Source organism: Syngnathus floridae, chromosome 5 (assembly GCF_059516105.1).
Source record: "Syngnathus floridae isolate MCC-2025c chromosome 5, RoL_Sflo_1.0, whole genome shotgun sequence".
NCBI classification, from domain to species: Eukaryota; Metazoa; Chordata; class Actinopteri; order Syngnathiformes; family Syngnathidae; genus Syngnathus; species Syngnathus floridae.
The window spans coordinates 14,788,517-14,805,365 of NC_142417.1; the positions used below are offsets into that span (position 1 = coordinate 14,788,517).

Sequence of the window (16,849 nt, forward strand, 5' to 3'; positions counted from 1 at the left end):
ATATCCGCTCCTACCCTCACCTATGGTCACGAGCTGTGGGTCGTGACCGAAAGAACGAGATCTCGGATACAAGCGGCCGAAATGAGTTTTCTCCGCAGGATGTCCGGGCTCTCCCTTAGAGATAGGGTGAGAAGCTCGGTCATCCGGGAGAGACTCGGAGTAGAATCGCTACTCCTCCACGTTGAGAGGAGCCAGATGAGGTGGCTCGGGCATCTTATCAGGATGCCTCCTGGACGCCTCCCTGGGGAGGTGTTCCGGGCATGTCCCACTGGTAGGAGACCCCGGGGACGACCCAGGAGGCGCTGGAGAGACTATGTCTCTCAGCTGGCCTGGGAACGCCTTGGGATCCCCCGGGATGAGCTGGACGAAGTGGCTGGGGAGAGGGAAGTCTGGGAGTCCCTCCTGAAGCTGCTGCCCCCGCGACCCGACCCCGGATAAGCGGTAGAAGATGGATGGATGGATGGATGGATGGATGGATGGATGGATGGTTTTGGGGAGGAAACCGGAGTGCCTAGAGAAAACCCACACAGACACAAGGACAATATGCAAAGCCCACAGAGGAAGTGTCGGAGGTGGAATCGAACCGACACTCTCCTGACTGTGAGACGGGCGTGCTAACCAGTGTCACATCGAGCCGCACTAAGTAAACTACATGATTAATTTATTTCATTTATGATTGGTGACCCCTGCTTTAGAAACATTTGAAAGTTTTGTATATAGAATTTAAGCGGTTCTGGTGATAAATGAATATGTGTATTGGCAGTAATATTTAAACTCGAACGTTTTGCATTGTTGTATTGAACTAAGCACTGTTTGAAAGTATGTATATGGCCGTATATTAATCTCACCTCAAGAGTCCTGTCATTTAGAATTGGTTAGTTAAAAGGTAGTATTTTCATTTATATTCAATTAAATAATCGGTTCATGGAGGTATTATACCATAATAAAATATTAGCTTAAATTGTTTGTGTATAAATTGCTTTATTTCTATGATCAGATAATTCAACTCACAATAATGTTAGTGTTCAGATTTAAATTTGGTGAAATTGTATGATTATAATGAACTCCTTTACACACTTTAACGTTAATAACCGTTTCCTTTGAGCGCTTGTGTCCGGAGGTATGCAGTACTCGTCCAACGCCACAGGAGGTCAGACGTGCACCGTTTTACTTTAACGCAGGGACGTGTTCTTTCACCTCTTTTATTTGTTGGATGGATGGATGGATGGATGGATGGATGGATGGATGGATGGATGGATGGATGGATGGATGGATGGATGGATGGATGGATGGATGGATGGATGGATGGATGGATGGATGGATGGATGGATGGATGGATGGATGGATGGATGGATGGATGGATGGATGGATGGATGGATGGATGGATGGATGGATGGATGGAACAATAAATTATTCTTGAATCTTACTTGCAGCGCTTATTTGATCATGTTTTGAACTGATCTTCTCGAATGGCAGACACATTTGAAGAATACTATATAATATATAGAATATACATAATGATTGAAGAATACTATATAATATATAGAATATACATAATGATGACAATGAAAGAGCTAACTTGGTTAATTCACACAGCAATGATTCTTGTCATTGAAAGATTTTCTCTAACAAATATGTGCTTTGGGAGGGAACATAAAGTAAAGCAAGAACATTGTTTTGTGTTTGCTCAATATCTTTATTAGAATTTTAACAAATAGGTCAAGTATACTGTTAGTATACATAAAGTAGCTTGTAAAACACACACTGTAACCTCAGAAAACAGAGGGCCAGTTTGATAGCACCATAATAATATGTACAATAACATGGAATTCTCACACACCATTGTACCAACCACATTTTAAAACAAGCCAATAAGCAAAACCTGATTAAACAGACAGCAAGTTACTAAAGAAGAAACCACACCCATCTACATTTGAGTGTTTAAATAGGGAGCGCTTTGAGTCCATGGTATCATTCGCCACATTTATGAGTCCACACAGATGTTCTACTCCAGCTCTGTAACATCTTCACATTGTAAAGCATAGTTTTAATACAAATTAAAATGAAATAAAAAGAACCACAAATGCTTCTTGCTGCTTTTGGCAACAAGGAGGAATCATAATCGATTGTGGATGGAGCTCTTTTCATACCTGACTGAAATTACTTTCTACCGTTTGGGTTTAGCCTTGGGTTTCTTTGATTGCAATTTGGTTGCAAATGTTTGACAAGGCCCCTTTTTTTTTTGCAAGCATGACTGCTCTCCAACACACAAAGCAAGGTCTGTATATGGTTGGATAGCTGTAGGGTGGAGAAACGTCAAAGCTCTGACACCGATTTTATCCAACACTTTTGGGATATTTTAAGCGAACATCAGTGATCTCTTAAATTGTCTTCTAGGTGAATAAACAGACTTTCCCATCATCATTGTTGTATAAGATAGAGGTGCTGCAGTGGATGAGAAACCTTTTAAAAAGTTGTGGAAGGCCTGAATGCCAAGCGTCCCTTGCAGTCACCCCCGACATCAAATGAAGCAGGAAAGCTTTAAAACGAGAACCCTGCAGGAGCTTCTTTTTCTCCAGTGCTGCACATTCACAAAGACGTTCCTATGATACTTTATCAAATTGTCTTCCATCAACAGCTCTCTTGCAAGGAGGATGGTGAAAATAGAGCTGTTCTTTTTTTCAGGGGGGGAGTGTAAGATGAAGGCCGAGGCTGGCAGGAGGTATGCACCACAGATGGAGACGTGTAGTGGCTGTGGGCTTCAGAGGTTCTCCCTGTGAGAGGGTGAATGGCTGGTGGGTTTTTACCTGTGGGTGACCTGATTGTTGAGGAGCCCTGGGATCGTCTGCTCGGTCTCAGTGCTTAATGAGCCACCTAGCAAAGGAGCAAGAAAACGTTTAACTTCAACTTTTCTTTCCTTAGGTATTGTAACAGCTCATACCAACAATCTATCTTGGCCTGACATTTCACATACTAAATAAAGGGCTGAATTTTAATTGCATTAATTTGACCATTTATTTCATTGGTTCACCTAAATATAAGCATACATAGAAATATGACTGCTAACAAGGTGCTCGTCGTTGTTAAAAAGTGCAAATAGTACCATAACAATTTCCATATAAACTTCTTCATTTTAGGTGAGAATACGGCTTCAACGTGAATAGTGTTTTTATTACTACATTACCAAATTTAATTATTTAATGTTAGGGACGCGATCTTGAACATCGCACCTTCATTTCTCAGCAAATACTTGATCAAATGGAATGAGAAAATTTGTACACATTATGTTGGAAGTGAAAGTGAGGTGCAATTTTGTGCCAATCCAATTGCGATTGTTGAGCCATGGTGGCCGTCTGCTTTCCACTGAAGGCCATTCTAGAAAGGACAATATGAATATATCATTTATACATTTATTAGCTAAAATAAATTATAATCCATCCATTTTCTTTAATGTTTATCCCATTCAGGGCTGTGCCGAGGTGAAGCTTATCTCATTTGACAAAAAACATACTGCACCCTGGACATTTTCAATCACCGAGACTATTCAGACTTACAAGCGCACTGCCACTGGGTAAGAATTGAACAACTACACTGCTGGAAACCCTGATGGAAATTGTGTTTATACTCATCTGATTCTTTTTCTTCCACACACACACACACACGCACACACACACACACACGCACACACACACACACACACACACACACACACACACACACACACACACACACACACACACACACACACACACACACACGCACACACGCACATACATGCACGCACAAACACGCACACACGCACATACATGCACGCACAAACACGCACACACGCAAAGGTGCCACACAAACAGTGACTTTCTGCCATGTTTGGGTGGTTTCAGTCAGTGTTCAGCCTTGAATCGTGATCATGAAGTTAAAATGCCCTTCGGGATGACCTACTGCCGCCCCTCTCCTTTTCATTGCTATCATTGTGTGTCACTAGAATGAAGATGTTTTTTTATAAAAGCTTGTTTACCTTCCTTTCTGCTTCAAGATTTGTGGGATGAATTGAAATGACTTTGTGGATGAGTAAGAATCTATTCCAGAGCTAATCGGTTTATTATATTCTGAAATTTTGGTTTGTTGCGAAGGTGCAGGAGTGTGAGGTCTGTGAGAAGAGATTACAGTTCGTATTATAGTAGTGAAACTGTGCTCAGTTTGAACCCTTATGGCACAGGACTATTTTTTTATTTTACGCCTATTTTCTCTCATTTTACACAGTAGATAAGTAATCATCACGGTATTTGAAAATTACATACACTCACAGAGAATCATGAGACTTCCATCTCATGAGATGCAGCATATATATCGGGAGTGCCCCATTCCAGAAGTTAAAAGCTAAGCCAAATATTAAAATGATTTTACATCAGTAAGCCAATGAGAATTCATGCCACAATAAATAACATACGACACGAAATTACGACTTCTCTGTTAGGAGTTAAAGGCAGTGAAGAAGACACTATAATTTTGCTTTGTTAGGACTGGAATAATCCCAAAACACATAAACAAACTTTGTGAAGGGATAAGGCATGGACAAAAAATATCATTACACTTTTCTCATTTAATAAGGTTTGCCTGCAACTGAGTGCTGAGGCCAAATATAGAAATGGATGTAACTGTGTCTCCCACAATCAAAACATTTGAAGTGATGGTCATTATATCTGAGTGAGGGTTTGGGAGACATGTTATCCTTTTAAACATGGATTCACGTGAAGCTTACATTAGGAAAAGAGATAACAATTTACTATCTCTAAGACTTACCATTGTGACAGCTGTACATCCACACACGATGGCCATCATATCGACAGCTACATTTCAAGATGTTGTTGGTGTAATCAGACTCTGGCACTTCATAGTTTGGGTTGATTATTATCTGTAAAAAGGATACATGAAGGATTTTGAAGGACACAAAAATAAAAGAAGAGATAATTGTGGGCAGCAAATTTACCTGGAACATGTAATCTCCGGGCTTTAGGTCAGTGATGTCAATCCACTGGCAATCAATGTCATGCCTATATGTGTCCCAGCAGCCCACGGTGATGCCCTGCTCTCCAAAATTGGCACATTCATATTGCTTTTCAATGCCTGCAAGAAGACAAGAAAAAAAAAAGGTATTTTCTTCTTTTTTCTTTTCTTCTTCTTTTTTATTGCAAGTTTATTGGTCTGGAAGTTATGTGAAGGTTGACTGGACATTTTAATTTTTTATTTTTTTTTTACACTTTCTCTAAATCTTTTCTCTAAATGTTTTTGCAGATGTATAGCATTTTTAGCCACTTGGGAGCAGAACCTACAGCCACCCATCCACTTTTCCCAGCTGACTTTGGGGAAGAGGTCAAATTTCAAACCTATGGGCATTTTGGAGTCTTCCAAACTAAGCTAACATACAATATACAAAGCTAACCAACATTACCTGTAAGTAAGCTATGCAGGATAATACTAAAGTTTGACATCAACTCATCAGTAGCTATTTTGTCATATCACAACAGTTGATACGTCTTCATCTATTCCTGTTTATTTGTGACTGCGTGGCATGAATACCTTTTCAAAACGCTGCCACAAAAGTGTATCTCTGAAGTAAGAAAACAATTGAGATGAGATTCCTACCTTCATCACACTCTGAGTCTTCCAGACAAAAACTGGCTTTGTGTCCTTCTGCTACTTTGGTTCCATTCAGACTAAACAGGTCGTAGAGGGTAAACACCTCCATGCTGTGATAATGGCTAACGACACATACACAGAGTTTAAACAACAAAGCTCCAACACAGCACTCTGAGTACAAATACATATCCTGCAACAAAGCAAAAGATGTTAACAAAAGTTGCAAACCCTGAAGTGGAGGTGTCAAGAAAAAAAATCAAAATTGTTTTTGCATACTTAAGAAGCTCCTGCTTTCAGGTCAATCCAGGGGCATGCGAATGCGTGGCGAAGATGGAATAAGTTTTAATGTATTTCTCATTCATGCCATACACAATTAAAATAGTATGCGTTTCATCGAGCAAATAGGAACATCTGTAATTAGGAACTGACCTATGACAGTCATGCCACACCCAAGACTGTCGGTCAGCTTTGGGACGGAAGTCGGAGTGACCGTTGTTGTGGATCTGCGAGGAGAAGCGCAGCAGCCGGCGGTAGGAGTTGGCAGGCGTCTCTTTGGCGGAGGAGGCCAGGCACTCCTCCTCAAAAGCACATTGCAGCATGAACATAGGCCTGTCCTCTATGTAGGTGGTCTGCTCCACTGCCTGAGGGTTCAGCACCAGGTCAGGGGCCGCTGTGGGACGAGAATAAATGATGAGGCGAAGGAATGGTGCACAGACACACTTACACAATGGAACACGTGCCATGTCAAGACGGTTCCAGTGGATGCAAAGTCTCAATCAGAGCCAGATGCTGCATCAGCAGCAAGGTGAAAAGAGGTTGAAAACTTTGTAAAGCACTCTAATTCCAACAATGGGACTGGAGCATCACAGCACAAAAATGATTTGATTTGAAGTCAAGTCTGTGCAAATCACGTGGCATTGCATTTGAGTAGTGTTTAAGGTCGTGTCAACCGGAAATTCTTTTTCAACACACTCCTGTCATTAAAATGTAAAATTCTATCAAATCAAACGTAGGATGATGTTATTTCGGTTGATAATAAGGAAAACATTTGAATGTGGGCTGATAGTGTTCCCTTACTTTTCACAAGTGATACTTTCCTAGCAGGCTAGTGAATTTTCCATAAAGTAGAGGGTGACTTTTTCTGACGGATTCACGCCTCTATTTAGCCATTATGACCGCCCCCCCGTCCACACACACACATGCACACATGCAAAAAAAAGAATGCAAATAGGTAAAACTGTGAATTGTGGATCGCAAATCAAACATTAAAAAAACTACGAGGGGCCACCTTACTCTCAGAGCATGAGACTCCGGCGGCATTGCGGCCGCCTCCTTTGGAGCAGCTGAGGTGTGCTCCATGGTGCAGGCAGTGGGACAGAGACATCTCAGTACCAGAGCAGCGAACGCCACTCATCACCACACTGTCTGCACTCACCTCGCCTTGCCAGTACCATGTCTCCTGTTGAGAAGAAAACAGGCACCAAGGTTTGAAGGGGACAATCAAGACAAAAAAGCTTGACATAATTAATAATAATAATAATGACAATCATAATAACATGAGCGTTCGACTTGACATAAGTGTAATGGATGGAAATAACCTGTAATTATTAAATCACTTCAATCTATCTGGAAAAAAAAAAGGTAAAGTCAGCACAGTGAAGACTATATGCCAAATACACCTCACAGCCAAAAGGTTCAAACCCAAGGTTGCATCTTTCTGTATGGACTATGCATGTTACCCCTAAATTCGAAAAACTTAGAGATTCATCGATTACAAAATTACTAAATTACCAGAATGTGTAAACGTGGGTGAATGGCTGTTTGTCTCTATGTGCCCCATGATTGAGCACACAAACCACCAATGCAGGGTATACACTGCCTCTCACCCACAATCAGCTGGGATAAGCATCAGCTTACCCATGACCCTGAACAAAACAAGCGATAGAAAATGGATGAAAATTGGTAAACCAATCTGATAATTTGCTATAGTTGTTTTTCCATTGGAGTGCAATTTCCAACTCTGACCACTGGAGTGCACTCTGGTATTTCTTCAGCTTTACCTGAAGCCTGTAGAACAAAACCACTACATTATTGTCAAAAATATATTCTATTTTATCCACAGAAAAAAACAACCGTGAAATTTGATTGATTTTAGCAACTTATTAATTGATACTAGAGGGCAGTAAACAAAAGGCAAGTTCTTAATCATTCACATGTGCCATAAAGGGAAAAAGAACGATGATTCAAAGGAACCATCACTGACAGAGGCCCTGCTAAGAAAGAATTAAAAACTTACATTTCTGACATAAGAGGCTCAGATTCCTGGCAGCCTCCTGCCTTCATTGCAAAGCTTCCAACTATGTCCAATGCAATGTCACGCTCTCATATTAATAATCATCATCATCATAAGTACCACAAGGTTCCCCTTGTATAACTCAGCTCTCTCCAACTCGTTGTAAACAAACTGGAGCTTCTCTGAGGATTTTTTCCTATTAAAGTAGAACGGCACTTGATCTCATCATCCTCTAGTCTTAAGCAAATTGCAGGGTTTTGGAATCTTCCAACTAAAAAAAATAAAACAAAAATTGTAATAATCATATTTTTTTTTGCTCTTGTCTTGGGAAAACAGTGTGGCATCATAACTGTTGGACAATTTAAATGTACTATGTATTCATTTAATTGTAAACTTGTCTACTGTTCTTTATAACTGGATATTGATGTGATGATGTGATGATGACGATGGACATTTTGCAGTGGTGAGCTCAAATTTACAGTAAAATGTTAAACCATGTTGTTATGAAAGTAAAACTTGTAACTTGTGATTGTTCTCAAAAGACATTCAATAGTATAAATGTCGCTACATTTAACTAACTTTAACATCTTAAATAACTATGAATGTATAACTTATTCAAATTTTAAGTATTGCATATGCGTTTTACATATGCATATTAGAAATGTGTGTATATTTACCTCAATCTAGGTCATTGGCAGAGTTCTTTTTGCATCTTAGACTGTGACACGTGCCTTAGAAGGCTCTTCATTCTCCTACTACTACGATTACATTGATTGAAAATAATATTTGAAACAATTTCTAAACAAAAAACTCACCAACCTAATCTAATTCCTATTCTTTTTTGTTTTGTTTTTTGCTATTAAAATTTGACAAACTTCGTAAACAGTTGTTCGCATTATATATAATGTATTTAGTTGTAGCTATTGTGGTCCTCTTCACATTTAAAAGAGCCGTGGAAATTATCTCGAGAATCCAAATTATTTTTGTGTTTAGCACTATTTTAGCTGAGGTAATTTGATATCTTTAATTGGGTAGAACCTCATACTCCATCTGGTTTGCTCATACCTGGAAATAATTGCTGGCAAAGCCCAAACCGAGCTGTCTGCAGACAACCATGGCCTCCATGGTTCCCCAGCCCTCACTGCATATGGTGCCCCACACCAGAGAGCCGTTCTTCTCCACCAGCACCTCCACACGACCCTCAAAGGGATTTCGACCTCCACTCAAACGCAGCTACAGGTATGGACGAGAGGAGAGGCACATTGTTTAAAGCTCATATTTATAAATCAGGTCTGATTTTTAGCACAATTAGTACAAAAGACAGAAAGGAAGAAATTTCCTAAATGATAAAATTATATATAGACTAAAGTAGTGGTCATCAAGCTTTTTAAAAAAGACAATTACTTTGAAGGGCTACCAGTTTGATACACACTTCTGTCATAAATGCACTCAAATTACCTTTAGTTTATACGTTTTATAAATAATTATATTCATCTATATGATGACACTGATTTTGTTAATGATTTCCCACTGGAATTTTTAATGATATAACAAGGTACGAAATGGATAAATATTCATCCGTAACACTACATTTCTATCAAGCTCTACAAGATTTTACATTTTCATGTGATCATATTTCTTGTTTCTAAATAGTGAGCTATTTTTGGAACAGCAATATGTTGATGATCACTAGATTATAAGAGTCATTTCAAAATGTCCATGAAGTGCTGGTGTATTAAACATTTCACTTGGTATGTACCAATTTATACTTTTACATCTAAAATAAGTGTATACAAAATAGGTGAACTCATAATAAATCTATAATTCATGCTAGTGAACCAATAAATGTCAGATGACCAACCAGTATTTCCGCAAAGAGATCCTGTAGTGGTTGACCGGAACAAATGATACAAACGATTGCCCTCTTTTGACAGCAATTATACATGTTTGATCAACTTTGATCAACATTTCTTAAGGGTTCAAGCTCTAAAATTTTTAACTTTGAGTATCCTGTAGTGAAGTTAACAAACGGTAAAGAGTTCAAGCAATTTAAGAACAGAGAAGTTAATTTGTCCAAAATAACTCCTCCCCCTTTTTTTCTTCTTTTTTGGTTAAGAATAGGAACTGGAATTGAATCGAAGAACCGGACTCAGAAACCGAATCTTTTCCTTAATTTTATGAAGTTCTGAAATTGCTAATCTCATCATCTGAAAGTAGCTAAACATTCCACTACACAATATCGCTGGACACTTTTTGATGTCATAGATAAGAAGCGGGATTGATTTTTTTTTTCTCTCTTTTACACTGTGATATCTAGTGTTCTGCACGTTGTTTACATCTATAACTGTCATACATAGCAGACTCATGTAAACAGTTCTCATGTAATCAAAACACTGGTTCCAGTTCATATCGGAAGTCATGCAAAGGCTCCTAGGGCTTGGGAATCAAGTGGATAAATAATTAATTCCCAACTATGTGTTTTGTAATCCTTTTGAGAAACAAGTCAATAGAAAACTAAAGGGGAATCAAATAAATCTGAAGCTCACCCTCTCCTGGAAGCCCATAGCAGGGACATTACATCTAACAGCTGCATCCTCCTCGTGGCTGCAGCCCAGAGACTCCTTGTTGAAGGAACACTCGGTGATGGACTTCTCAAATCCAGAACACTGCACTTCATTCATATGGACTGGGCCCATGCCTTGCAAACAAAAAGAAAAACACTTCTTGAAAAGGACACTTTCTGTAGACACTAGCCATATTTACAGAAAGGAAACGCAGGTGAAAATTGTAACCAGAAATGAAGTATGCTGGAGGAAAAGAATATATCACTATTCTTATGTTGTATTCATAATAATCCATTTTCTGTACCGCTTGTCTCCACGTGTTGGAACCTATCCCGGCAGTCATCGGGCAGTAGGCGGGGGATACCCTGAACCGGTAGTCAGCCAGTCGCAGGACACACAGACGAGCAACCATCCGCACTCGTGCTCAAACACAGGGGCAATTTGGAATGCTCAATCAGCCTACCATGCATGTTTTTGGGATGTTAGAGGAAACCAGAGTGCCTGGAGAAAACCCACGCAGGCACGGGGAGAACGTGCAAACTCCACGAAGGGAGGACCAGAGGTGGAATTGAACCCAAACCCTCTGAACTGTGAGGCGGACATGCTAACCAGTGTACCACCATTCAGGCATCTCCAAAATCTGAAATGTATGTTATTTTTCTAAAGTAGTAGGGTTTCTACTCACTGTAGCCTCAATGTAACATCTAAGGTAGAATACAAAAGTCATATTCATTCTCTAAACTGCTTTCAATTTGTTCTGATGATGTTCAGAACTCAAAACATTCATATCTCAAACCACTGAAATTAATAAAATTGTTATTTTGCTTATCCATACATGTTTTGGCACCATTTCTGTTTAAAAACGTCCTGTTTAAAACGTTATAAACTAATACTACTCATTAGCCACTTTATTGTGTTTTTCAATGTTTGTTAGTATAAAGCTAAATGGACATACTTAAGGCTAAGCCATGTGGCTGATTTAAACACACAATGTACAATTTTCTTCTTTTTGTTTAGTTTGACAGTAAACTTTGACTGGGAGTGGTAATAAACAGCTTGAAACCTCTTCTTTGAACTGTTGTTCACTATCTGCCCGAGTGCTGATTGTTGTCAAGAAAATTTAGTTTATTTGCACCACAAAGCGCTCCTGAGTAATTTTTTTGCTCACAAGCCAAAGCAAAAATAAAAATGGTTGAACGGCGGCTCGTACCTTCAAAAACTCTTATTAAATTTTGCATCTACAAGAATGTTATTATTTTTTTTATGTACTGCACAAAGGGCAGCAGCCAGCTCAATTCAATCCAGCTCAATTCAATACTCTTACTTTGTTTTAGTTTTTAAATAACCTTTCCATTGTATTTTATGATGACAGGAAAACAGAGTGTATAAAACATCTGCTGAATGTGTGATTTTCAATGGGTAAGTAAGCAGCACATTTCAGTTTTTCCATGGGGCAACTCACTCTTGTTGTAAAAACGTGCTGAGAAGACACTGTAAAAACACTTCATGCAGCCAGTGGTATAAACATTGTGTGCTGTCTGGAAGTCTGGAAAGGAAGTCCTTCCAGTGCAGGCCATGATTACAGAAGAGGTCACTTAGATCACCGAATGTCTTTTCTGCATATGTTTTTTTTCCACCAGCTGGTTGGTGTGGTAAGGTAACTGATTATACACTGTAATGTATGCTACATACGCCCCAACATCCCACAAAAAAGAAAAAGATGATACATTGCATTAGAATTAACTTCAAACACATTTTCTCATTTTATCTGACTTTTGGCCTTGAAAATAAATATAAAAGTAAATATGATGCATGATTGCAAATTTTATAGTGCTGATGACTCTGTGCGTTGTGTATTAGTATATGTTTTCTAAATATATATGGCAAAAGCCCTACAGTGACTCCAACACCCAGAGAAAACATCTTTGTGAGTTTTTACATACAGACTTGGTTATTGAAGACAATTGTGATATGACTAATCCCAGAACACTTGTAATGCTTGTAAAGCACATTTTTGACTCTTGGAAGTATTTATTCTTTGGATGCGTAACTCACCTTGTCCGAGGCGACCACCGGACAGGGCCTCCTTGGCTGTACCGAAGCCCAGCTCTCGACACACCACCGTGGCAGACAGCAGATTCCACTTGTCATCGCATATGGTGCCCCACTCTCCATTTTTCAACACTTCTACACGGCCCTCGCCTACTATGGCCCCACCGCGCAGACGGACCAATGGTTGCTGAAAAGGAAGAACGTTCTTAAAATCAACTTAAGAGTTTGTAAACGAAAACAGGCAGTGATACAGATCTCTGTACTGTTTAGGAAAACTTAGTGGAAACACATGTAACAAGTGTAGCACGGTTTATACAATTTACACCACATATTGCAGTGTTTGGCACAATTTGGAGTGCTCAATCGGCCTAACAAACATGGTTTCTTTAGGGGATGTGGGAGGAAACCGGAGTTCCCGGGGAAAACCCACGCAGGCACGGGGAGAACATGCAAACTCTACGCAGGGACGGCTGGAGGGGGAATCGAATGCGCAACCTCTGAACTGCGAGGCAGACGTGCTAACCAGAGAACCACCCTCTCGCCCTAAAATAATATAGAGTATAATAATTGCAAACATCATCAACTAATGAGATATCCCTATTTTATCATCGTTGGTTGTAAATTGATTTTTTACATTGTAGAGGCAAGTCTGATTTTCGAGTTGCCCACCTTCCATGTATTAACTCCATTGTGCCACAACATGCCAGGCACTAAGGTCTGCTAGAAGATATGCAGCACATAAAGAAGAGGCAGAGAAGATCCCAAACTATGAATTTGAAGTACGATAACATCCATGAACACTTTTTTTAGCCAATGTAAAACGTTTTACATTATGTGTACATAACAAGCTATTCGACATTCCTTAGATGAAATGATATGGTTTGGTTGAACATTTTGGTTTTTACTTCTGTTTTGTTGTATCTGTGGATTCCATAGTAAACTTGAACTGGGCGCGACAAACAGCATGAAGCATCATTCTTTTCCCCTTCTTTGGAGAATGGTGTTATACAACGGTCTCCCTCAGAACAGCAAGAGAGATTGAAAAATATGGAATACATTGAAGTGTGTGTTTTAATAAGTTTATATTTGTATTGGTTTATTTGGCGTGTCTTTTAAGGACTGCAAGGGTTAAAACCTATTTTTAAATGTTTTTTTAATATGGTCTCTCCATATCACAGGTGGATTTGGAGTGCATCCCCCACAGGTTCACAAACCGAAAGTCACAAAAACTGAAACCATTTCTCACGTTGTTTATATCTTTCTACCTCAGGTGAACGTTTTCAGTTCTAGCTACATGAAAGTAAAGTTTTTTTACTACACACTGGGCAGGCAATGAGGGTCTGTGCCCATCAAGATGCTTGTGCTCACACTAGTCCTTGAGGCACAGAAAAGAAATTGAAAAGAAATTTAAAATTTAATTTTTACTTGCTCAAAGCAGCTACTTTCATGATACGAAATACATTAAATAAATTAAAAAGTTCAAGTTTAGAGATCTGTGCCTCAAGTGAGGGGCACAAGCCTCTCGGTGGTCGGGCACAGACTCCTTGTGCGCCTATAGCGACAAGTGCTTTAATTTACTCTTCAATTGACACCAACCAAAGTGCTTTTCAAGCGTGAGCAGAGGTTAAGTGAGACTGTACCTCTTGTCTGAAGGCCTTCTTAAATCCAGTCGCAGATGAAGGAGCAAAGGCTCTTCCAGGGACACAGCTCACCACCACAGGCAACCCTTCAGCACAGGTTCCATTAGATTCCACGGATTTATCCCTCCCCAGTTTACAGCTAGACAAATGGGCCTCGTTGCCGGTGCAATTGACGGCGTACTCCCAATATGAGGGCTTCCTCCTGCGAGCAAACATCCTGCACAGAACAAGGAGTAAGAATCAGTTACAATATTAAACTGCTTAGAATGGTTTATGTATGCAAGTATGTACCTTAAGGAGTGAAAGAGACATTATTGGCAAGCCCATTAAAACTCAGACATTAAATATTGTTTATCAATTATGATCACTGCTATATCTACATTTATTTTTTTCATTTTTCCATTGCGTGTTTGCACTGATATTTTTGTGATAGCTCGCAAGTTTAAAATTTTCAAATAGAATACGTCAAAAGATTTTCATCGTGATGCACAGGAGGTAACCAGTTATGAAAAGAAAGTGACTCATTAATGAAGATTTTATTAGATTTGCTTCAGCGCTACATGTACGTGTTTCAGATTCATTGTAGTAATCTTAATCCCTCAGGGTGAAATGGAATTTACACTCGCTTTTATATTTTTGTAAAGATGACAAATGAAAATCATTTAGAATGAATAAACGTGGCAAAACCTGTTGTTCTAACAACGACGGGGGGTTGCTAATGTCTCATCTTGAGGAACCCCGCATTATGTAATTATTTATTACGCTCATTAAGTGCAATGCCACATCTTAAACAACTGTCCTAGGTCCAAGATATGTGTAAAAAAAACAGATGGGGGAGGCAACATTTATTTTTCATCGGGGACTCGATAAGACTCATTATTAATTTTGTTGGAGGCAGCTGGGCAATTAGAGCCAATCTGTTGGAACACTAACAGAAAGAAACCTTTACTGATACAATTCTTATTTTGCTAGCATGGAATGAAGCCATTGATCTGTATTGGAATTTACTCTGCACTGTGAGTTTCTACAGCAATCATGATAATGCAAAAGATTATCACGGGAGGTTTTTTTTCACAAATGAAAACTAAACCCAGTTTAATTTATCAATGTTGTTTGTAATAATACATTGAATACAGTTTTCATGATGCTATGCTATGACGCCATAGCTAATGTCTTGATTGGTTTTCTTGCATAAGTTTTCATATTAATTTCTTAAATACAGTTCTTGGATATTTTCCATGTCTCCATCAGTAGTATGTACAATTAAACAATTATTTTTACATATGATGGAAAATCCACTTCTTTTGCTTCAATATTCATTTTATTGTGCACTTTGGAGTCTCCAAGATTGTAGAAAAGTGTAATCTATCCCTCCAGGTTGTTGCAGAGTTACTTTTATGATCAGTTTGGGGTCTATTCTTTACGCCGTTCAGTTTTCTCCATTTTCTTTAACATATTTGATCTATTATGTCATATCCTTTGGGACGGGACTACCAAACAAGGTAATGGGTGTGGGCAAACGATTTCGCAAATCCGCCATCTTTATTACTCTGCGTTAAATGCATTTGTTAGCTTCTGGCTAATGCTAGCATTAGCGTACTGGTTGACTTGACTGCAGTACTTCTTTACAAGACGTGTTCATAAATATTTAGGGAATTTATTTTGTTTCGTGTTATGTATGGTTGTATGGACAAGTCTTCTGCCGTTATGTCTTTTAATCAATCAAAACGTTTGCAGCGCAAGTAAACTCTACCTCGGCTAAAAAACTACAAATATTTCTGACCAGAAAGGATGGCGCACATCTTGCGACCTGAAGGGAGTGGGGTGTGAAGTATCTAATTTGTATTTAAAGAGACCGCACCAAAACAGCCTTCTCTGAGCCGCACCAGAACAAGCATAAAAGAGGGACCTGTGATGCTATCAAATCGAGGAATTCAGACAAAAGCATCGTTGTTCCATTTTATATAGACCACAAATGAATGAGTAAAACATCAAACGGAAGAATTTATAAATATGATATGTAAGCTTTAAAACTAGCTCAGTGGGCTAGTGGTAGAGTGTCTGCCCTGAGACTGGAAGGTTGTGGGTTCAAACCCTGGCCGGGTCATACCAAAGACTACAAAAATGGGACCCATTGCCTCCCTGCTTGGCACTCAGCATTAAGGGTTGGAATTGGGGGGTTAGATCACCAAATGATTCCCGGGCGCGGCACCGCTGCTGCCCACTGCTCCCTTCGGGGATGGGTTAAATGCAGAGAGAAATTTCACCGCACCCAGTTGTGTGTGTGACAATCATTGGGACTTTAACTTTTAACTTTAATGCCCCTAAAGCAACTCTTGATAAAATCATATGAGAGACTGTGCAGATGTATCAGAGCGAAGTCAAGTTTATGATTATTAGAGAGCAGCCAGATTGGCCCCACGCACCACACGTTTCACACGGAGTCATAGCACACGGAGTCATAGCGGGAGCAGGATGACACGTCGATGGAAAGTTAAGCAGTCGCCATGCTCTGCTGCAGTAAAGGAAAAATCCAGCCTCTGCGCCCACTAAATGTGGTGTTGAATGCATTAGCACTAGTTTATAGAAGACTATGATTAACCTGTGTTGCAGTGGCTCATGCACCTTGGACATCAGAAATCAGTAACTGACAATCATTTTAC

General features: G+C 39.5%; 1 protein-coding gene across 1 annotated transcript in view; it reads right to left on the reverse strand.

The window, feature by feature from the left end:
- Positions 1–1,678: 1,678 nt before the first annotated feature.
- Positions 1,679–16,849, reverse strand: part of loxl2b (lysyl oxidase-like 2b) — a 36,195-nt gene continuing 21,024 nt past the window's right edge. The window contains exons 5-14 of the mRNA XM_088376408.1: positions 14,187–14,403; positions 12,550–12,733; positions 10,477–10,628; positions 8,996–9,163; positions 6,931–7,096; positions 6,067–6,307; positions 5,644–5,759; positions 4,988–5,124; positions 4,801–4,912; positions 1,679–2,874 (exon numbers count right to left, since the gene is read on the reverse strand). Of these exons, the coding sequence (XP_088232534.1) occupies positions 2,804–2,874; positions 4,801–4,912; positions 4,988–5,124; positions 5,644–5,759; positions 6,067–6,307; positions 6,931–7,096; positions 8,996–9,163; positions 10,477–10,628; positions 12,550–12,733; positions 14,187–14,403 (1,564 nt within the window). The 3' untranslated portion in view covers positions 1,679–2,803. The remainder of the gene's footprint in view (positions 2,875–4,800; positions 4,913–4,987; positions 5,125–5,643; positions 5,760–6,066; positions 6,308–6,930; positions 7,097–8,995; positions 9,164–10,476; positions 10,629–12,549; positions 12,734–14,186; positions 14,404–16,849) is intronic.